General features: G+C 41.2%; 1 protein-coding gene across 1 annotated transcript in view; it reads left to right on the top strand.

Annotated features, from left to right (window-relative positions):
* The first annotated feature begins 1090 nt into the window (after nucleotides 1–1090).
* Nucleotides 1091–22465, top strand: part of STK4 (serine/threonine kinase 4) — a 92035-nt gene continuing 70660 nt past the window's right edge. Inside the window, exons 1-6 of the mRNA XM_055437684.2 lie at nucleotides 1091–1200; nucleotides 7026–7106; nucleotides 13682–13810; nucleotides 16617–16731; nucleotides 19217–19381; nucleotides 21574–21741. Of these exons, the coding sequence (XP_055293659.1) occupies nucleotides 1166–1200; nucleotides 7026–7106; nucleotides 13682–13810; nucleotides 16617–16731; nucleotides 19217–19381; nucleotides 21574–21741 (693 nt within the window). The 5' untranslated portion in view covers nucleotides 1091–1165. The remainder of the gene's footprint in view (nucleotides 1201–7025; nucleotides 7107–13681; nucleotides 13811–16616; nucleotides 16732–19216; nucleotides 19382–21573; nucleotides 21742–22465) is intronic.

Below are 22465 nucleotides of genomic sequence, written 5' to 3'. Positions count from 1 at the left end.
TTAGCGACCCCACGGACTGTTTTAAAACTACAAAGTGAAGTAGTAGTAGTAGTAGTTTAGTCGCTAAGTCGTGTCCGACTCTTGCGACCCCATGGACAGAGAAGCCTGCTAGGCTCCTCTGTCCATGGGATTCTCCAGGCAAGAATACTGGAGTGGGTTGCCATTTTGAGTTAGTAGTAGAGTATCGAGAACATGATAAGCAGTGGAAAATAATAGATAAGACTGGGATAGTTACAGGCTTGATGTAAAGATTAAATGAGATGATATAAAATGGCAAGTACACGGTAAGAGCTTAATGTGTGCTAAATCGCTTCAGTCGTGTCCAGCTCTTTGTGACTCTATGGATTGTAGCTTGCCGGGCTCCTCTGGTCATGGGATTCTCCAGGCAGGACTACTGGAGTGGGTTGCCATTCGCTTCTTCAGAGGATCTTCTCCACCCAGAGATGTAACCCGAGTCTCTCACGTCTCCTGCACCGGCAGGCGGGGTTCTTTACCACTAGCGCCATCTGGGAAGCCCCAACAGCTTAATAAACCTTGGCTATTTTTATGTCCGCAAGCTGACTCAAAGGTAAGGCTCTTATGAGGGTGGGGCAGTTTGCAGGCTGATGCTCCGTGACACCCAAGGAGACGTTATGCACGTTCCAGCGTCCACCTGGTACAAGAATTCAGCCACGGAAGAACGGCAGAAAACCACAAATAGCTCCAGCGATACCTGCAGCTGCGCTTCCCAGCAACAGTGTAAACTTGGGTGGTTAAGAATAGACAGTTTTTTATTAAGCCGGTTCTTCGCAGGAAGTCTCAGTATCTGTGTCTGAGAAACGAGGTGGGCAGGGCCCGAGGCAGAGCTGAGTTCTCGGGTCTCAGACCGAGTTTCTTGGGCGAAGTGTCGCAGAGAGACAAGGACGCCAAATCTCGAGACCCGACTGAAATTCCCTCGCGGGAGGAGCCTCCGCGGTTCCGGGTCCGCGCCCCAGCGCGCCACGTGACCGGTGTCCGCGCCACGTGACCCGGAGCCAGCCCTCGCGGCCCCGCCCCGCTCCCGCGCGGCACGCGGCTTCCGGTAGGGGCGGAAAGCGGAAGTGTGGGAGGGTCTGCTGGGCGGGATCGAGGAGGTCCCGGGGGAGGATGGAGCAGTGAGCGGGTCTGGGCGGCTGCTGGCAGCGCCATGGCTACGGTGCAGCTTAGGAACCCGCCGCGCCGGTGAGGGACCGCTGGCTAAGAAGAAGGGGGTGGAGGGAGGGAAAGACGGGGACCGGCGGAGGGGAGACCCAGGCGTGCGAGCCCCCTTGGAGGGGACGGAGCTGCGGGGCGAGGTGATCCGGCTGAAGGGGCACCTGCTGGATGGGGGAACCTCTGACCGGTGGGGGTCCGGCCCCGGGGGATAAACGTGGGGCTGGTTAGAGAGATCGCTTGCCGAGGCGGACATCCTGGCGGAAGGTGGGGGACAGGTGGGGAGGGCAGCTGCTGGGGCACTGGACACAAGTTGGGGAGAGCACCTGCTGAGGGCGGGGGCCGCTGGGTGAAGCCTGTCTAGAAGGGACTCACTGAGGTACGGAGGATGCTGAAGCCAGATGAGGACCTACGAGGGGGGTCTGGCCAAGGGGCGGGGCGGGAACCAGCAGAGAGCAGACCTGGGCAGACTTTCTAAGCGAGGGAGTCCCACCAGAGGTGCAGTGGGGAGGGTCTGTTGAGGGGAGAAGCTCTGCTGCCTGAGGCGGAAGGTGTGCCGTGCAAGGTGGACGGTCTAGTAAGGGAGGTTTCGTGAAGCGCAGCGATTTAGATGTTTTTGGTAGTGTCCCCTCTCTAGATGATGGCATCTTTCCTCTCTGATATCCAGGATCTTCCTAATCTTCCTCGCTCCCACACTGGGAGGTAGAGAAATAAGAGACCGTTTTCAAGATGGGCAAACTGAGGCCCAGAAGAGTTGAGAGACAGTCCTGTGTGTTTCTTTTCTTTCGCTCTAGCTCTGGCTTGCTGGACTCAGCCAGACTGTGCCCTTTTTTCAGGTCTCTATTGTTTTGTATCAGCTCCAAATCCTACTGCTCCCTGGAATTGTTGTAAGTCAAGATCAGGGGGAGTGGCTGATCCTAGATAGTCAGACCTGAGTTGGTTGCGGCTGTGTCAGTGATTTGCTCTGTGGACCCCGGGGGTTTTCAATCACTCTGCCACATCTGGAGAAAAACGGAGAGTACAGCTTGAGGTGCCATGAAGTTTGCTTCGATTTCACAGAGCCCTCTGACTTCCTGTAGCAGAATGAGCTCTAAAGTAGGAAGTGTTCAGTGTGTGGGAGTGTGGGGCAGTGGAGAGGTGAAGGGAAGGGTTCCACAGCTGGGCCTGTGCCCTTGGCTTTCTTTGAAGTGCACAAACACTGCAGAAGGCAAATAGCTGGTTGGGACGGACTCGTAAGTCACCCTACTGTAGTGCGCCGAGTCTGAAATAAAACGATCATTGCTTCCATCTAGCACTTACTGGGTGCCAGATATTCTCAGTGCTTTCCATGTCTGTCATTGAACCATATGAATTTGCTGATATTTGACCACTTTTGATGTATAAAAATAGTTTCATATGGTTCAGCTTAACTGTTGACTCGTTTGACCATCTTATCACCTGTATCTTTGTTTTACAGGTGATGAAACTGAGGCCCAGAGAGGTTAGCGATTGGGCAGAAGTTGCACAGTTACTAGGTGACAGAGCTGGGATTTTAATCCAGGCAGTCTGGTCCAAAGTCCGTGCTCTTAGCTGTATCACTCTGATTCCTCTCTGGGAGTACCCTTGTTTCACAGGGCCTTGTGTATGTTAGCAGGTATTTGCTGTTGCACCGTAGATCCAACTATAAATGGACACTGGTTATATTTCCTTCTGAAATATGTTCGTTCTTTCCTGGGCGTGCTGGTTTAATTGAAGAGAGGATTAGGAATCTGAGTTTTGTTTCTGCTTTTACTTTATGCTGTACAATCTTGGGCAAAAAAGTAAACCGTTTTGGTTTTTGACACATTCATTTCTGTGCCTTTTGGATTTTAAAAATTTTATTAAATGTGCAAGAGAAAAGTGTTGCAGGGTTGAATTCTTTTTTATATTTGAATTTGTTTTAATTGGAGGATAATTACAATATTGTGATAGTTTCTGCCATACATCAGTATGAATTGGCCACAGGTGTACATGTGTCCCCTCCATCCTGAACCCCTCTCCCATCTCCCTCTCCACCCTGTTCCCCCAGGTTGTCACAGAGCACCCGCTTTGGGTGCCCTGCTTCATCCGTTATCTGTTTTACATGTGGTAATGTATATGCTTCGATGATGCTGTTCTCTGAAATCATCCCATCCTCTGCAGGGTTGAATTCTTGAATGACAGGTGCTTTCCTGCTCCTCATAGCTAGTGAACTGCCTTTCAGCCAGTTAACTTTATTACCAGTGATATTAGTTTGTTAGGACTGCCATGTTGATCTCACAGATGGTGTGAGTTAACAGAAAGTTATTTTCTCACAGTTCTGGAGGCTAGAAGTCTGAGGTCTAGGCATCAGCCGGGTTGTTTTTTGGAGGCCTCGCTCCTTGGCTTGCAGATGGCTGCCTCCTTCCTGTGTCTTCACACGGTCCTCCCTCTGTGCCTATGTCCTCATCTCCTCTTACGAAGACACCAGTCATGTTGGATGAGGGCCCACCCATGTGACCTCATTTTTACCTTAGTTAGCTCTTTAAAGGCCCCATCTCTAAATACAGTCACATTCTGAGATATTGAGCATTAAGATTTTAACATGAGTTTGAGGAGGTTGGGGTGGGCACATATATTTTATTTCCATCGAAAAGCTCCATCCAATTATCTTACATATTTGTTGTAACCCATAACGAATTCTGTGTGGAAGGAGAATGTTGCTGCTGCTGCTGCTGCTAAGTCGCTTCAGTCGTGTCCGACTCTGTGCTACCCCATAGACGGCAGCCCACCAGGCTCCCCCGTCCCTGGGATTCTCCAGGCAAGAACACTGGAGTGGGTTGCCATTTATAGGTATATATAAATAAAATGGACCTTAGAAAAGTTCTAAGGTGGGAGAAAGAGGTTTGGGAGCTAGCCAGACCAGTGAGTAATGACTTCATGAGCACCCTTGTTTGTGTTTGGGAAGGTACTGGTGTCTTTTCAGAGATTCAGATGGCACGTGTTTCCAGTAAGGGAAAGCAATCCCAGGGTAGGAAGTGCTCTTTGTGTTCCTGAGTTTGCTGTTTGTGTGTGAGTAAGAGAAGGACAATGGTAAAGAGCCCAGCTGCCAGCGCGGGAGACGTGGGTTTGATCCCTGGGTCGGGAAGATCCCCTGGAGAAGGAAATGGCAACCTGCTCCAGTATTCTTGCCTGGGAGAATCCCGTGGACAGAGGAGCCTGGCGGGCTACAGTCCATGGGTCGCAAAGAGTCAGACGTGACTGAGCAACTCAACAAGAACCAACAACATGAGAGAAATGATAAAGTTGACAGATTGCATGGGAGTTTCACGTTTTTTCACTTTCTGTTTATTTTTCAGAAGTTTATGATTTTAGGAAGTGAGTTGCCATTAGCCGCTAATAGTGTGGTGGAGGTGTAGAGTGCATTTCTGGGATCCTGACCACCCGCGCGACTGATTTAGGAGTGGAACATCCCCTGGTGTCTGGTCCTTGGAGGCTGTGTTGGCTCGGCCTGTTCAGTTATGAACAAGCACTGAAACTACCCAGGACCTGGGGAAGTACAGTCGAAAGGGCTGAATCATCCAAGTGGGGCTGTTTGCTTAGAGTGCTTCTTCCATGAAGACTCATGTAATCATTGAGTCCCTTGTCAAAAGACTTTCCATAGAATTGTTATTTGTTGATAGCACAGTAATACTTTCTCGGGGCAAACTTCTGTTTAATTTTGAAACCTCATGAAGAGTGCTGAGAAAGGTTTATGATTCTCATCATTACATGCATTAGTCCATTAGCAAATGTTCTTATAGACCATCTCTAGGTTCAGGCACCAGAGATGATAAGATCCTTTAAGCCCAAAGCAAATAAAACCCCACCTAGATTGTTTTAAAGGAGCATCTGAACAGTCATATAAAGTTTGTCTGTCAAAGTATTATCAGAGCCCTGCAGCTATCTCATGGCAGTGGCCGTTTCCTTTGTTATGCCGTGGTCTCTAATTGTTGAAATAGTGAGTTTTGCTCTTTATAAACCACAAAGCCACCGCTTCAAAGGAACACATCTGATCTTCCTTTACATAAGCTGTTTGTAAAACTTTATACTTGAGAAAAGAGGTATTGTCCATTGTTTATACAGTTATAAATCAATGCTTTACCCACTCCCGCCCCCCCACCCCCATTGTGAGATGTTCATTCTGATTTCTGGGTTCATAGAAATTTCACTTCTGACATTGAAGTTTCACTTCCACCCTTTTTGTTTTGGACCTGGGAGTTTTTGTGATGTCATTGGAATTTAATTTTTGGGACCTTTTGATTTTCAAAGGTCAGTGTGGTTGTTTCTTTGGTTAATTTTCAAGTCATGGCAATTATTGACCTCGAGCAGTTCTCCCTTTCACTGGTCTTTGATATTTATAAAATCCTGTTAAGATTGCCTTCTTGAGGTCAGCATTTACTGGAAGGTACGTACACTTGATGTGTTCAGGTGTGTGGGGCTTTTTTTGGCCTCTCTTATGGCTTTGCCATTTTCTCTAGGAAGGTACACATTTGTGTGCGTGTGTATTTTAGTTCATCTTTCCTTGTAAAAGCTGGTATTGTCCCGCTAGTTTAAACATTTTTCTTTACAAAGAAATTTCCAGTGGACTGCTTCCATATTTCACCACTTCCTGAGCTCTCCTTTCTTTGTTGTCCGTTGTAGTTTCAGGAAACCATGGTGTAGTGCACGCACACAAATGCTCCTTAGCAGACAGCTCATCTAAGACTTAATAATTTTCACAGTTCTCAATTGAAAAAGAAAAACACCCTATGCTTAATTTATAACCTCCTATGTTGATCATGGTTTGTCATAGAAAAATCTGAATTATATGGAAGTTGTGTGCAAGATCTTTGATTTGGGGGAGTAGTCAGGTCCGCAGTCACCCCAGGAGAGTCTTGGTGAGGCTCTTTGAAACATCCAGCTGTCTGGTTCTGTTTTCACTTTTGAGCACAGCCGAGCATATACGCTCCACTCTCCGTTCTGTGATACCTTACAGAATCCGTGTGTTTCAACAAAAATAAGTGCCAAAATCTTGCTAATGGGGAGCAAGATTCTTCTCCATCTTCGTTGGCCTCCAATCTAAGACCATGTTTCAGTTCATTACTAAGCTTGCATTAAGCATCTTTTCTGAACAGAGAGTTATGCCATCTTAGTTGATGGAATCTCAAGATTTAAACGGATTCTAGCTAATGCTTAAATCTACTCTACTGCATTTCAGCTACACAAGGACTCGTTTTCTGTCTTGATGCTCCAGTGATGGGAATCTAGGGACTTCTTAATTGCAGTCTAAACCATTTCAGAGCAACTTTTATTGTTAGAAAATTCTTACACCTATGGAACTGAAGTCAGCCTCATGGTAGCTCTTTACACTCCGGTACTGATTCTGCTCATGAAGGTGACCCGGGACACAAGTAACATTTCCACAGACCAGCCCTTCAGCTTCCCTTAAAGGTCTCTTCAGTTCAGTTCAGTCGTGGCCGACTCTTCGCGACCCCATGAATCACAGAACACCAGGCCTCCCTGTCCATCACCAACTCCCGGAGTTCACCCAAACTCATGTCCATCGAGTCGGTGATGCCATCCACCCATCTCGTTCTCGGTCGTCCCCTTCTCCTCCCGCCCCCAATCCCTCCTAGCATCAGAGTCTTTTCCAGTGAGTCAACTCTTCGCGTGAGGTGGCCAAAGTATTGGAGTTTCAGCTTTAGCATCAGTTTAGCTTGCCTTTATTGGCATTTACCAGTGTAGGCTTTGCAGAGAAATTCCTCAGATGCTAATTGTAAAGTAAATAATGTGTTTTGTGTTCTTGCAAGTTGCTGGTAAGTACAATGTGTTTTATACTTAAATTTCTTCATTCATAGGCAGCTGAAAAAGTTGGATGAAGATAGTTTAACTAAACAACCGGAAGAAGTGTTTGATGTCTTAGAGAAACTTGGAGAAGGGTGAGTGCCCAGAAAAATGTAGATGGACTAGTAGGTTTCAGTCTTTTTCCTGCTCCAACCCGCAGCAGGATGTGAACCTTTCTCATGCAATAATTTGTAAAGCTAAGGAAAAGAAAGGGGAATATTGCATATCAGCCTTGCTCTGGGTGGGGTGGAACGTAAATTTACAGCCCTTTCTCTCATTCCCCAATCACTTCCATAGACAAGAGTTAGTGATTCCTGGTCTTTTCAGTACAATGGACATCTGTTGTTTTCTCTTATAAGATCTGTGGTATGCATGATTATTTAACAGATAACACTAATTAGTTTATACTTTGTTCAAGAAATTTTATTAATCAGACATACTTTAATTTTCTGTTCATAGCCTCTGAGAGATATGCAATAACTCATTTCATTTTTTTTTTTTTTAAAGGAATTCAGCATTTTAGTTAGTGCCACTTTGGGAAATACAGAAAATAAATCCAGGACTGTCACTACCTTTACAACTTCAAGAGATCTAGGATCTCAGGCTGGGAACTGGAGGACTTCTTGAAACATAGATTTGTGAATGAGTTTATAGAATACGAGTAGAATGATACTTAGTAATAGATAGTGACCATTATTGTCTTTCATGATACAATAAAGGTTACATCATAGTTTTTTATACTTTTGATATTTGTATATTTATTTATTTTTCTGTAGTGACCAAGACATTAAAATATTAGACACCATTTCATAAGTTTTCGTTGTTTATTTTTGAATAGGTAATCAAGTCACATGGTTCAGGATTTGAAAGGCATACAAAATGGCCTGAAAAAAATCTGCCTCTTATCTCTCTCAGCCACCCAGAAGCAACCAGTATAGCAGTTTTTTATGTATTTTTCAGAGGTAGTTTATGCATATATAAGCATGTAAATGTGTGGGTGTGTGTTTGTATATTATGTAAAATCTCTTGGAAGTAATTCTGGTCCAAGAGAAGACCTGAAATGTTAACTTGTAAGAATGCCTGTTGTCTCATTAGTGTTTGTTCTTTACCATCAGCTTTTATATGTCACACGTTTACTTTGGAGTCAGTGTTATTTACGCCTAATATAGATAACAAATGCGAAACCCAATCCTGGGTTACATGGAATAGGATTTCATGGATTACCTCTTTGTGAAAAACATTAGTCATCATCTTTTTGTAAAACTGGAAAAGTCCCCTTTGGAATCAAGCAAGAAATCAAGCAGAGAAGGGAAGTAAAAGATGACAACAGCTGCGCTACTGAAAGACAAGTACATGATGAATCTGAAACTACAGGTTGACTTGGCATCCTTAAAGGTATGGGGAAAGAAAATCCAGTCCCTCTATGTCTTTTGCCTTCCATTTTCAACTGTAGCTTGATATCCTCGGTATATTCCTCCATGTAGTGAGTCCAAGGCCCTTAATCTAACCATGCTCATAGGTTATACTTAAAATAAGAATGGTAGGCATAATTGACTAGGTATGTAACTGACTTGTTTTATTTTTAATGCAAGTGTGTTACAGTAGTAAGAACATAGACTCTGAAGGTTGATGAACATCTTGAAGCTTCACAAGCTTCAGCTATGAAGTGAGGATATTAACATCTCCCTCATAGGATTATGTTGAGTATTACATGAGAGAATGAGACTAAAGTACATAGTACAGAGCTTGTCACTTAATAAGGGCTCAGTAAATGGCAGCGACGAGTTGACTAACTGGAAAAGACTCTGATGCTGGGAAAGGTTGGGGGCGGGAGGAAAAGGGGACGACAGAGAATGAGATGGCTGGATGGCATCACCGCCTCGATGGACATGAGTTTGAATGAACTCCAGGAATTAGTGATGGACAGGGAAGCCTGGCGTGCTGTGATTCATGGGGTTGCAGAGAGTCGGGCACGACTGAGCGACTGGACTGAACTGAACTGAAATGGCAACTGTTATTTTATTTTTAAATATATCAATTGAAGCATTTTTCAGATCTTATCTTGCCCAGTCAAAGTTAAATCTTAAGTCTTAAAGTATAGTTAGATGTTCTTGAAGGGAGCTCTGTTTGGGTGGATTGGGTTTGAGTAATGTCAGCAGAAAACTATAGACAGAGAGTGATCAGAAATACAATGTAAGGAGAAACTAAGCTAATTATGATTATTTTAAATTACATTTTAGATCTGTGGATGTCTTCTTTAAGGACCTTGGAAATTTCCCTATAAATCTACCAGAAAGAAAACAAAGCTTCAGATCTTCGCATATTATCATCATATTGATGTTTTAAATGTTACCACATGTGCTTGGATTTCTGTCATCCTGACTAAATGAGCCTGAGCAAGCTTCATTTAATCAGCAGAATCCCGAAGGAAGACCTGAACTGCACTTCCTTCCTGAACACAAAAGACCATGCCATGGTCTGGAAAATGAATGGGTTGTGAACTCTCATGGACTTGGGCCTTATGTAATGAGCTCTGGCTAAAGGATTGTATCGGATTCCCAAGACTGCTGCCATTCTCTGTTTTGAGGAAATTGTGGATCTGTGGCAGAGCAGGGCCAAAGCTCCAAACCCGAATGGATGGACAGCCCTCAAAAAGTGTTTTGAATTAGAGCTTTCACCTTTCTTCCTTCTACTGTATTTAAAGTTTTACCCATTGACTCATTTAAGTTTTTAATCAGGGGATAAGAGCAAAAACATTTTGCCCATGGTTTCATAACTAATGAGTGATATGGTTAAAACTGACACCTGGTTAATTTGGCCTCAGATACAGTATAATTTCTATTTGTCTGCATTGACCCTTGACTTGCAGAGCTTGTGTGAAGCACCTCCTTTATGGTATTTGTTTTGTTCTCTGCCAGTTAAAATTCATTGAGTCAGTGTAGTTTTTTTTTTTTTTATTAGAGAGTCAGGTCTTGGACTTACCTTCAGCAAGGGGTTCTTGCTGAAGCCTTTTTTTTTTTTTGAAGCCTTCTAAATTATAGTCTAAGTACAGTCTGGAATTGTGAATCTTAATTGTTCATATGAACTCTTGGAGTTTTCTTGGCTGTCAAGGTGGCATAGTGAGGTGTGGAGGGTGTTCTAGTAAAGATTTCTCAGTGCATGCAGGAACCTCTCCTTTCCATTTCAAATATATAAGAATAATGAATGAAAATTAGTTTTTTAAATATAAGGATACATAGCCAGCTATAGACCAGGGATAGAAAAGATAGCTGTCATAGTAATAGGAGGATAAAGCATGTCGTGTTGTCAGGAGATTGGGCTTCCTGCAGGAAGTTTTTGTATCAGTTGCCTGTGGCCTGGGGAAAAAGAGGGACTGTTCTGACTGTAGAAACTGGGCCTGGAGTATATTCAGGTATGGTGTTTTGAGGGCTGAAAACCCTAAATCCTAGTGTAAGACCTAGTTTAAATTGTACAGCCTTGATAACTGAGCTAAGGGAATTGTGAAACCATGATGATGTCATGAAATGCTCAAGAACAGTGAGCACTGTATAGAAAAGAATCATTCAAAGTAAAATGAAACCCATATGAGGAAATCCACTGCCATTAAATAATCAACGGACGTAACAAGTAGGAAATTCCCACCCAAGGAAATAGAAATAATGGAGCAATCTGAAATGGAATTTCATGTTTGTTTACAATTTTCAAAAAGATAAAAGGAGGGAATAAAATCCTTAAAAGACAAACACAAAATTATTAACATGAACAGCCCCATGAAAAACAGTTGAGGGGCTTGACAATGAAAACTACAATAATTGAAGTTCTGATGCCCAGTAAATTGCAAAAGCTGTCAAATGGACAAACTGAAAAGAGAATTTGTGAGTTGAAAGCTAGAAATGAGACTGATCACAAAATGCAGGACAGAAATGCAATGTTGGAAACTAGGGAGACAGCATGGCTTGACATGGTCCACTATAGGTCCAATAGGAACTCTAGAAGAAAGTTGGAAGAAACAGGAAATAAAGAGATAATACTAAGAAATTTTCAGACTTGAAGAAAGACCTATGCCTTCAGATTGAAGAAGTTTATGAAGTGCCGAATAAATCGACTTCTAGTTATAGTAAAATTACAGAATGTGATGGATAAAGAGGCAGTCTTAAAAACTGCGGGAGAGATTGCCCAAGATTACCCGTGAAAAATGATAACCTGATGACAATTGACTTCTCTACAACAATAGAAGCTGATAAACTACAGTACAAGTGCTGAGAGAAAGCTGTTGTCAAAGAAGAATTCTATATCCAGCAAAACTCATTCCAAAGTGAAGATGAAATAAAGAACTTCTTTACACATATGGGACCTAGGGCAGTGGTCCCCAACAGTTTTGGCACCAGGGACCCAGGGACCAGGAGTGAGGGGAATGAGTTATGCATATTGCATTTATTATTCACTTTACTTCTATTCTGTGGCAATCTCAGGCTCTTCTGCCTTGATTTTAGGTTAGGATTTGTGCTCTTGTGAGAATCTAATGCCACTGCTGATCTGACGGGAAGCAGAGCTTAGGTGGTCATGTGTGCAGTGGGGAGCGGCTGCAAATACAGATGAAGCTTCACTCATGCACTTGCCCTCCACCACTCACCTGCTGTGCAGTCTGGTTCCTAACAGGGAGTTGGGGACCCCTGACCTAGGGTATCAAGAATAAATTTGGATGAAAGTTACAGACTACCCAACTAACAGTGACTAACCAGTAAAGGCAAATGCAAATAACTAGCAGAAAAATCTGGGGGTGAAAGATTCCAGAATGGCTAGGTGTTTGATAATGATTTATCATTTGTGTAAGTCTCACAGTATCAAGATGGCCACTTTAGAAGCAGGAAAAGGAAGTGGCAGGTAAAAATGGGCCACCTTGTTCGCTTCTTTTTTTATCAGGGAAGAAAGTCTTTCCCAGGAACCCTTCAAAAGAATTCCTCTCAAATTTCACTGGTCTGTACTAGGTCTTCTACTTACTGCTAGTTCAGTCCCTGGCAGAAAGGGATCAGAATCCTGGGACTGGCTTGGACCAGCAGCCTTTATCTCCTGGGACCAAGCATTTGGTCACAAAGATTTGGTCACAAATCTTGGGGTTATCTTATCAAGGAAGATTTTAGGCAAGTCATGTTTCCTGTGGGTCTTAGTTCCCTGACTGGGGATTGAACCTGCATCCCCTGCATTGGAAGACACAGTCGTAACCACTGGCCCACCAATGAAGTCTCCTTTCTTTTTTTCATTGTACTTTTGTGGTTACTCTCAACTGGCTAAAACCCTTCTTTTTCTTGATTGAAGGGACCAGAGTAAGGTAGCAGGTTTTTTTTTTTGTTTTGTTCTTTGGTAGCAGTTTCTTTTGTCTTGTGCGTAAGATATATGATGGCAGCTTTTTCCAGTGGCCAAGGAAGAAGAGGATCTTCCACACATGGTCAGTGGTTCTCTTACCCTTGCAAAAAAATAAGTTTTAGGCAACATTTAAATATTATTATATTAGTTTTGCCAATGAAAGAGTCTGATGGAATGGAAATTTTTTATGTGCTTTGCATAGACTTTAAAAAGAATTTTTGTGTAACTTCCACATTGAAACAATCCTTGAGTAGCCTTTTGTTAGCTCAAGCACTCAGCTACTTTGAAGTATTAGGTACACTGTTATTTTGATCTTTCTTTTCACCAAGGGAGTATGAAGAAACAGGTGTGTTTGGAAACTATGAGACAATTTGCTCATTATTTCACTGACAGCCACCCAGAATTTAAGTGAAAATATAATCTACATAAGATAATGATAATGGTATTTAACCATCACAATTCTCTTGTAATGTTGTTGTCATTTTACAGGTGAGAAAATTGAGGTACAAGGTTAATAATATGTCTGATACGTAATATTGTAATAATCCGGATAAGTAGTGGTGATAGGACTTCAGTCCTGGGTCTTTAGATTCTAAATGTATTGCTCTTATAGTCCCCAAATTGGAAGGCTACCCAACCTTTTATTTATCTTGATAATAAACTCTTAAGGGAAGATGAAGCGAAAGATAAAAAGAATTAAAGAGGAGTAAAAATTTCCTAATGTTTTAAATATTATTGCAAGTAAGAGCAGCAGGAAATAAAAGACCTTGTGATACTAGAATGAGTACAAGAAAAGGAAGACCCCCCATGTTTCTTTTTTTGCCCTAATACAAATGTAGAGAGAATATAGGCTTTGTGTTCTGACACACCTGGATTCATATCCTGGACTGACTGCTTATTTATCACTTAATGTAACCTTGGGCAAGTCGTGTAACTTCTCTGAACCTTTTCTCATTTGCCTGTAAAATAGAGATAATGACCCTTTCATGGCTTTTCTGTAAGGGTGAACCTCAGAGGATGCTGCTTCCAGCAGACAGCAGATGTGGTAGCTACTGTCCTTGTTATTTCATGCTCATACATTCAATAAACTTTAAATGGGAAATTTATAAGATGGTAGTTCTCTTAAGGAGAGTTTTTTCCCGAAGTATCAATACTTTAGCTATCTCAGTTTTGCAAGTGTAGCTAAGTATATATGTCTTGGGCACCTGGGGATGTAAATTAGAATGGTGAGTTGTTTGTGTTTAAGCACTTTTTAATCTCTTGGCTTGTTTTGACTTTGTAAGTATCCTTGTCCCCCCAATTACAGGTCCTATGGCAGCGTGTACAAAGCTATTCATAAAGAGACTGGTCAGATTGTTGCTATTAAGCAAGTTCCTGTGGAATCAGACCTGCAGGAGATAATCAAAGAAATCTCTATCATGCAGCAATGTGACAGGTAAAGGCTTATGGTATTGCTCTGGAGATAATAACAGTTTTGAATTTGCTGTGATTATTTAGAGTTTGACTCCTAGAATTGCATTGACTTAGATATTTGGCAAAAGGGAGAGTTTAGTGGACTTACTACACGTTTCTTTTCAGAAAAATGAGGAAAAAGTTTGTGTGTTTCAGCAGCTAAACTTTTAGAGTTTCTATTTATGCATTGTTTTGTTTTGTTTCAGTTTAGCCCTTTTCAAAACTAGGAAGAAGAGGCAAAGAGGCAGAAGGTGGTGCTGGCTAGCCTTTTTTTTTTCCTGATAGTGATCTCTCTTACTTCCTACTGAGAAAACATTTCTGCAGACAGCTCAGAAGAGAGAGTTCAAATGCTTTTACTTCCAGAAACCTTAGAACAGCAAACGGTCCTATAAAAAGAGAACACTTGTTTATACTGTTCTGTCCCTTCCTTCACAAGTTTAAGAAACTATTCCAGCTGAGAGTAGTTAAGTGTTTTATTTTTGAGGAACTAAGATTTGTCAAATGCTGCAAGCAGGAAGTCGGGCCAGCAGGCGACCGCAGAAATACACGTGGTTTGCCCCGAATTTCCATGACAACATGGTGGGGTCACTGCCAGGGAGCAGGCTTCCTCAGTTCAGATTGAGAAACGCAAACTGAGGGGCTGGGGCAGCTCTTGGGAGTTGGGAATGAGAAAATCTTGCAGCCCAAGGCTGTCTTCATCCTTCTGAAGCTCTTTGGGTCAGCTGATCAACTCAGTCTCTCCTGTTGGTAAAGCTTAAGATAGATGGGGCTACCTGCTAGGCATTTTGCCCAGGAGCCCTTAAGTCTTGTAGACTTGTGAATGCAGTCACTTCTCTTCTCCCTACCTTTCTTTTTTTCCTTTTCAGGAATAATTTTGTTAAAGATTTTTTTATATAGACGATGTTTTCGAAGTGTTAGTTGCTCAGTTGTGTCTGCCTCTTTGCAACCCCGTGGACTGTAGCCCGCCTGACTCCTCTGTCCATAGAATTCTCCAGGCAAGAATACTGGAGTGGGTTTCCATTTCCTTCTCCAGGGCATCTTCCTGATCCAGGAATTGAACCCAGGTCTCACGCAGTCCAGCCAGATTCTTTACCATCTGAGCCACCAGGGAAGTCCTAGACCATGTTTATAAAATCTTTATTGAATTTGTTACAATACTGCTTCTGTTTTATGTTTTGGTGCTTTGGCCATGAAGCATGTTCCCCGTGGATCTTAGTTCCCTGACTAGGGATTGAACCTGCATCCCCTGCATTGGAAGACACAGCCTTAACCACTGGCCCACCAAGAAAGTCCCCTTTTCTTTTTTTATGATACTTTTGTGGTTACTCTCAACTGGCTAAAGCCCTGCTTTTTCCTGTTTGGTGGGACCAGAGTAAGGTAGCAGTTTTTTTTTTTTTTTCTTTTCTTTTTGGTAGCAATTTCTTTTGTCTTGTGCATAAGATATATGATAGCAGCTCTTTCCCATGGGCAAGTTGGACTTTGCCACTTCTGATAGGCTGTATAAGAGCTATGTTTCAAACACAGTGTGCGCACGTCTCTAAAGATGAGAGATTTCAAGGCGCCTGCCCTGCTAAACATCATAAGGAATACAGAGAAACACAGGGCAGCACGCTTGTCCTCTTGGAGTTTGCAGACTGTAGTTGGACAGACTCGGCTTATATATGTCCGGGAAAATCTAACTGATGATACATGATTGTATAGGATATATTCCAACAGTAAATACCTGACAGTAATTGCCTTATGGAGACAATAAGTATTATAGAAATTCAAAGACGGGAGCACAGATGTGGTAATCTGTATCTTAAGAGATTTATCCATCCATTTCTTCATTAATATTCATTTTGCATATGTGTGTGTGTGTTGCTGATATTCTGTCATTTTCGCATATTTCCCAAGGATGAAGGGGCATTTGGAATTTTGAGAGTTAAACCAGCCAAGTTGGTTTTAGCCTCTTCTGTTACTATATTGTGCAATATTACTTAGCCCTGATAATGATCTAGCTGGTTAAAGCTGGTAGCTTCAGAAGGCACATTCTTTTTTTTTTTCTTTCAAATTTTATTTTAAAGGGATTTTGACTTTTTCCTGAAATCTTTCCTCAAGACTCTATATTTCAGGTCTGATTCTGAATATTTTTCCCTTACAGTAGATTGTAGTGTAGTTTTATTTTTCCTTATTACAAAGTATATGTGACTTCTTAGAAAAATGCAAATAAGAAAGGAAAACCACGTTTCCCTTTGGAGAGGTAATCATTGTTAAATTCTCCTTGGTATACATGTCCTTCTGTATGTCTTTTTGGAGTTTTACCGTGCTCTCTGTTATGTAACCTGCATCTTTTGTTTGTTTTTGGTAGACAGAGTCTTCTCATCAAGTATTCTTCTATTTACATTTTCATGGATTCATGGTTATTCCTTTATATGGATATATCATTATTTCTTAAATAAACTCCCTAATGTCAGATATTTAAATGGTATCTAAATTTTCACTTTTTTAAGCAGTTCTGTGACTATGGTAACTCTTTCTTTTTGAAATCTGTGATTCTTTTCTTAGGGTGAATTGTGGACTTACAAATGCTGGGTTAAGGGACCGACACAGTTTTTACACGGCTGTTATTTATTGCCCTCCAGAAGTCAATACTATTTTGATTTCTTACCAAGAGGGTGCCCATTTTAACCTCAAATATGAATAATTGATCTTTTGAGCTGAGAAATGGATTTTCATGTATTTTACAGCATGAATTCATAGGGATGTTTGAAGGTTGTTCCACTAATTGGTATTGTCTCTCTCCCTAGCCCTCATGTAGTCAAATATTACGGCAGTTACTTTAAGAACACAGACTTGTGGATCGTGATGGAGTACTGTGGGGCTGGTTCTGTGTCTGATATCATTCGATTACGAAATAAAACGGTAAGTTTACCTTCTGGAATCTTGCGGTGCGCTGCTCTGTCACACTGTCTTCTCGTCTCTGCTCTGTATTCGTGTACACTCTCCTACTCGTGAATTTAGGCAGATGACTGTTTCAGCTCCCCCTTTCCGTGCTTCTTCCCCGCTCTGCTTTTTGATGTCCACTACATGTGGCAGTTTTGATACCAACCAGCCTAGTCCGGTGAAGTGCTTTACTTATTTCTTACTGGGGGGAAAATGACTATCGAATCTCAGTTAGGTCATGAGTTCTTTTCTGGTTTTTGGCTGTGCTGACTTTTCTTTCGTTGCAGCAAGTGGGGGCTACTTTCTGGTTGCAGTGCAGGAGCGTCTCGCTGCGGTGGCTTTTCTTGTTGCGGAGCACGGGCTCGAAGGCGCATGGGCTTTAGTAGTTTCGGCTCTCGTGCTCTAGAGCACAGGCCCAGTAGTTGTGGTGCATGGACTTGGTTGCCCCATGGCATGTGGGATCTTCCTGTATCAGGGACTGATCCTGTGTCTCCTGCCTTGGTGGGCAGATTCTCCAGCACTGAGCCGCCAGGAAAGCCCAGCAGTGAGTTCTGAGTGTTTAAAGTTGATGGGTTTTCTCCTGCTGCCCAGATGTTCACAGGTTAACTTCCAACGAGTCCTCCTCATCAGACTCCTCTCTGTGAAAGGTAGTTTGCTGTTACTGTGATGGCTGGGAGAAGAGCTAGGGGTCATGGTTTCTAGGTGCGGTTCAGTTGTGTAAGCTGTTTATTCATTTAGTAAATATTTCTAGAACACAAATCTAGGCCTTCGGGATCCAGTAGCCATAGAACAATGTCCCTGCTCTTGGAGAAGTGCATTTTCTAGTTATTAAACCCCATGAATTCTTCCATGCCTTACTGTATCGTTTGATTTTTGTGACACTCTTGAAAAACAGGTGATTTGCCTATTTTTCTAGATTGAGAAACTGAGATTCAGAGACATTACTGGATAACTTGCTTAAGTCATAACGAGAAAGTAGAACCAAGGCTAAAGACTAGATCTTTCTAAACCCAAATCACATATTTTTTGCACCACTGCCTATTCTCTTCTAAATGTGGGTTGTTTGTCATGAGGGGGACTGATTCAGAGTCTGTTGATTGAGTTTGTTTAGGACTGGGCTGGGATCAGCACAGAGTCAGCATTGGACTGATCAGGTATTCTGTGTCAGTCTCCTGCATTTTTGCTTACATTTATTCATCATCATTTAACAGATATTTTTTTCAGGACCTGCTATGTGCCAGGAGGCTTTCTTGGTGCTGGAATTCAGTAGTAACATAATCAAAGGCATTTTAAAATGAAGTTCATGTGTGTAATAGGGAAGACGTCACATGAATAGGTATTCAGATTATGTATAGTATGTGAGATGATGATAATGTTGCATTAAGCTATAAGTAGGATAAGGGGATAGAGAATGATCTAGGAGTGGAGGGAGCTAGCAAAGGCCTCTCTGATTTCCTAATGAGGTGACGTTTGAGCAGAGACAGTGACGTAAGGAACCATCTCATCCAGAAATCTGGTTGAAGGGCACTGCAGGCAGAGCGAACAGGTAAAAGGGCCCAGAAGTGGGAGTGTGTTTAGAGTGTCTGAGGAACAGCAGGGAAGCCTACGTGGCTGAAACAGGATGAAGAGGTAGAAAGTGATAGAAGATGAAGGTAGCTGGGAGCCAGATAAGGTGAGGCCTTAGTGAGGACTAGCTCTCATTCTGAGTGACTTAGGAAGCCATGGGGATTTTGAGCAGATATTGAGCTGAATCTTAGTTGCAGCATGTGGGATCTAGTTCCCTGACCAGGGATCGAAACGAACCCAGGCTCCCTTTGTTGGGAGAGCAGAGTCTTATGGACTGAAACACCAGGGAAGTCCCTGGCTTACATTTTAAAAGGTTCGTTATGGCTGCTGTGTGGAATATAAATTATATAAGGTTAAGGGCAGAAGCAGTGAGACCAGTTAGGAGATTATTAGAATAATTCAGGCAAGGCATGATGGTGACTTGAATCAGGGTGAACCCAGAGGATATAATTGCATATAGTTTGAAGATAGAGAAAAGTCAAGGATGACGTCAAGATTTTTGACCAGAGCAGGTAGAAGAATTAAAAATTGCCTTTTACTGAGGGAGAGAAGACCGTGGGAAGAATAGAGTAGGTGGGTGGTATGGAAAGGGGTAGGGTGGTGGTAAAAATAAAGAATTTGATTTTGACATGTTATGTTTATGATGCTTGTTAGGTATTCAGCTGGAGGTGTGGTGTGGGGAGATATATAAATCTGATTTTTGGGGAGAGATCTGGCCTGGAAATATAACTTTGGGAGTGGTCAGCATAGCAATGGTACTATAAGCTGTCTCATGCTATTTTACACATTGAATGAGATCTTATTTATAATCTAGGAGAGGAGTTTGGATCAAAATTTTTTCTCCTTTTTCAAATGTGCTGATGTAAACTAATAGAATTTTAATTTCTCATTTTTTCAGTTAACAGAAGATGAAATAGCTACAATATTACAGTCAACACTTAAGGGACTGGAATATCTTCATTTTATGAGAAAAATACACCGAGATATCAAAGCAGGAAATATTTTGCTCAATACAGAAGGTCATGCAAAACTTGCAGATTTTGGGGTAGCAGGTCAACTTACAGTAAGTGAAAGTGTTACTTGTGTTGGTAACTTTCAGGTCTTTCTTGAGAACTGTTCTTTTTCATTATTTATTTAAAAATGTAATATTTGATATAATTGTGTTTTAAAAAATTGAAGAATGTGCCAATAGGTTACAAATGAGCTGGTAGGTTATTTTAGATCCTTTCCTGGGGCTCAGGTCCCATAGTTTAACTCTGTTTAGCTTGAAAAAAATAAAAGCTAAAACAAGAAATGATAGAGTGGATGTTTAAATTCTTTTGGTCTACATCATCATATTTACAAAAGGAATGAAAGCTAAATCTAACCAGCTTTCCTTGAATAAGACATAATGTCATCTCATTCACCCTCTAGGTGGCACCTGGCAGCTGCTTTACTGAAAGCATTCTCCTCATTTGGTTCCAGAACACAGGCTCTTGATTTTCCTCCTACCTCAGTAGTATATGGCAAGGAAAAACACTATGCTTTCAAAACAAGAAGTCTGAAATTATCTGATTTTGTAAAATACATACGATGTGTGAAATATGTGTAGAAAACAGAGTTCTCGACAGATGTATACAAAAATTTCCTGCAGTGTCATATATCAGGTTTCTTGGGTAGTAGAAAACTATATGCATGTATAGTTTGTTTAGAGCTGTATCATATATATTTTTTAGTTTTAAAAAATTTAAATGAAAAATAAAAAATTGCTTCGATGTTATTTAAAAAAAAACCCAGCAACTTCAGGAACTTACTCCATATCGTGATTTGTGGGCCCTTCAAAAGATTTTGTTGTTAACACATAAGTAAACAATACCAAACAGTATTATCCAAATTACAATCTTAATAAGGAAACCAAATTGAAAAGAAAAATTCTTCTGGTGCTGTGTAAAATATATTATAAATTTAAAGTATCAGTTGTTTTTAGTAATTGATGGTTTTCACAGGAATAGAAAATAACAGTCTTGAAATTCACATGGAACTAGAAAAGGCCCCATATATCCAAACCAGTCCTGAGAAAGAAGAACAAAGCTGGAGGCTTCATACTTGATTTCAAACTATGTTACAAAGCTAAAGTTATCAACAGAGTATAGTATTGGCATAAAAATACACACGTTGACCAATGGAATGGAATCAAGAACCCAGAAATAAACCCATGCTTATACCGTCAGTTAATATTTGACAGGGGAGCTAAGAGTGCTCAACGAGGAAAAGATGGTCTCTAATAAATGTTCTTTGGGAAAACCTGACACTCACATGCAGAAGAGTAAAACTAGACCTGTTTCTTATACCACTCACAAAAATTAACTCAAAATGGATTAAAATAAATATAAGGTCTGAAACCCCAAAACTCCTAGAAGGACACATAGGGGAAAAGCTCCTTGACATTGGTCTTGGCAATGATTTTTTGGATATGACACTAAACACACAAGCAATAAAAACAAGAATAAACAGTGGGACTTCGTTTAGATTTTGGTTGGGATTGAACTGAATTGTGTTGAGGTTGTGCTGAATCATAAATCAATTTGAAAAATACTCCCATCTTCATGATGTCATGTTTTAAAAGTCCTTTTCTGCTCCAACCTTATATAACTATTCATCTGTACTTTCCTTGAGTGCTTTTTGGATTTTGTTCTTTACATTTAAAATTTTAACCTATTTGAACTTACTTTGCTGAAAGTATAAGTTAGGAATTCAAGTGTATTGTTTTACAAATGAATAGACAGATGCCCTTTTTCCAGGCCTTCTATTATAATTATTTTTGCAATACTTGTGCATCGATCATGGGATAACTTATACATGGGATACATTTCTAGAAATAGATTTCAATCAAAGGATATGGACATTTAAAGTTAATAAATATTGCTGAATTGCCTACTAAAACATTGTACCAACTTGTGTTCCTTTATCGTTATATTTTGATACCTGATTTTTTTTTTATGCTATTATCCATATGCGTTATTAGTAATCTTTTTAATTTTTGTCAATCTCATTTTAGTGTTTCATTAACTGGTTGATAGTTATTTTTGTGTTTTAATAATTGATTGAGAATCTTTTATGTTTCAGCGTCATTTGAATTTGTTCTGTGACTTACTTGATCGTGTTTGAGTATGGTTTGTGTATGTATTTCAAGCCCATGACAATTACTGTTGTTAGAAGGGACTCTTTCTCAACAGTTTCAATGGTTAATGTTGATTTCTCTCCTTTCTGTTTCAGGATACCATGGCCAAGCGAAATACAGTGATAGGAACACCTTTTTGGATGGCTCCAGAAGTGATCCAGGAAATTGGGTACAACTGCGTGGCAGACATCTGGTCATTGGGAATAACAGCCATAGAAATGGCTGAAGGAAAGCCTCCATATGCTGATATCCATCCGATGAGGGTAAGCCAATGGACAGAAAACCAGCTGGACGGTCAGTTACTGGTGATAATGAAAAACTGAGTTAAATGAGTTTCTTGGTTAGGTACCAAACAGTAAATGAATTAATTGTGAATAATTGATAAATGTCAATCTAGACTTCAGCTGATATACTTCTACTGGTTGTAATCACTAATTAAGTCAAATGTAATCCACCCCTGTTCATTCTAGAGGTTGTGTATTGATATCCCTCTGGCAGGACTTGATTGGTTTGACTTGTGCAGTGTATATGTTTTTAGTAATTCAAGCACTCACATATTAAAAAATTTTTTTTAATTTATTTTTAAATTTTTGACCATGTTCCACAGCATGTGGAATATTAGTTCCCTAACCAGGGATTGAACCCACACCCCCTGCCCTGGAAGCACGGAGTATAAATCACTGGACCACCAGGGAAGTCCCCAAGTGTTCACATTTTAACATAACAACATTAGTTGGAGCTGAGAAACAGTCCTCTCCTTTATACAGGGCATGGGCTTTGCACTGCCCTCCACAGTTCCCTGTTCACCCATATCAGTTATAATGTATTGCCGTGTTTTCTCTGTTTTTCTTATACTAGCCTTAAGAGGAAAGCAGATTATTCTTTTTGACTCATATTGCTAACACTCAACCTGATTCATTTGTTGTCTTCTTCCTGCCTGGCCTGGGTAGGGATTTACATGTGTGATTTCTAGAGGCTCTGTGCTCC

This window comes from Moschus berezovskii, chromosome 15 (assembly GCF_049115385.1).
Source record: "Moschus berezovskii isolate FMDL1 chromosome 15, NW_MosBer_1.0, whole genome shotgun sequence".
NCBI classification, from domain to species: domain Eukaryota; kingdom Metazoa; phylum Chordata; class Mammalia; order Artiodactyla; family Moschidae; genus Moschus; species Moschus berezovskii.
This window is presented reverse-complemented; position numbering and strand designations above follow the sequence as displayed.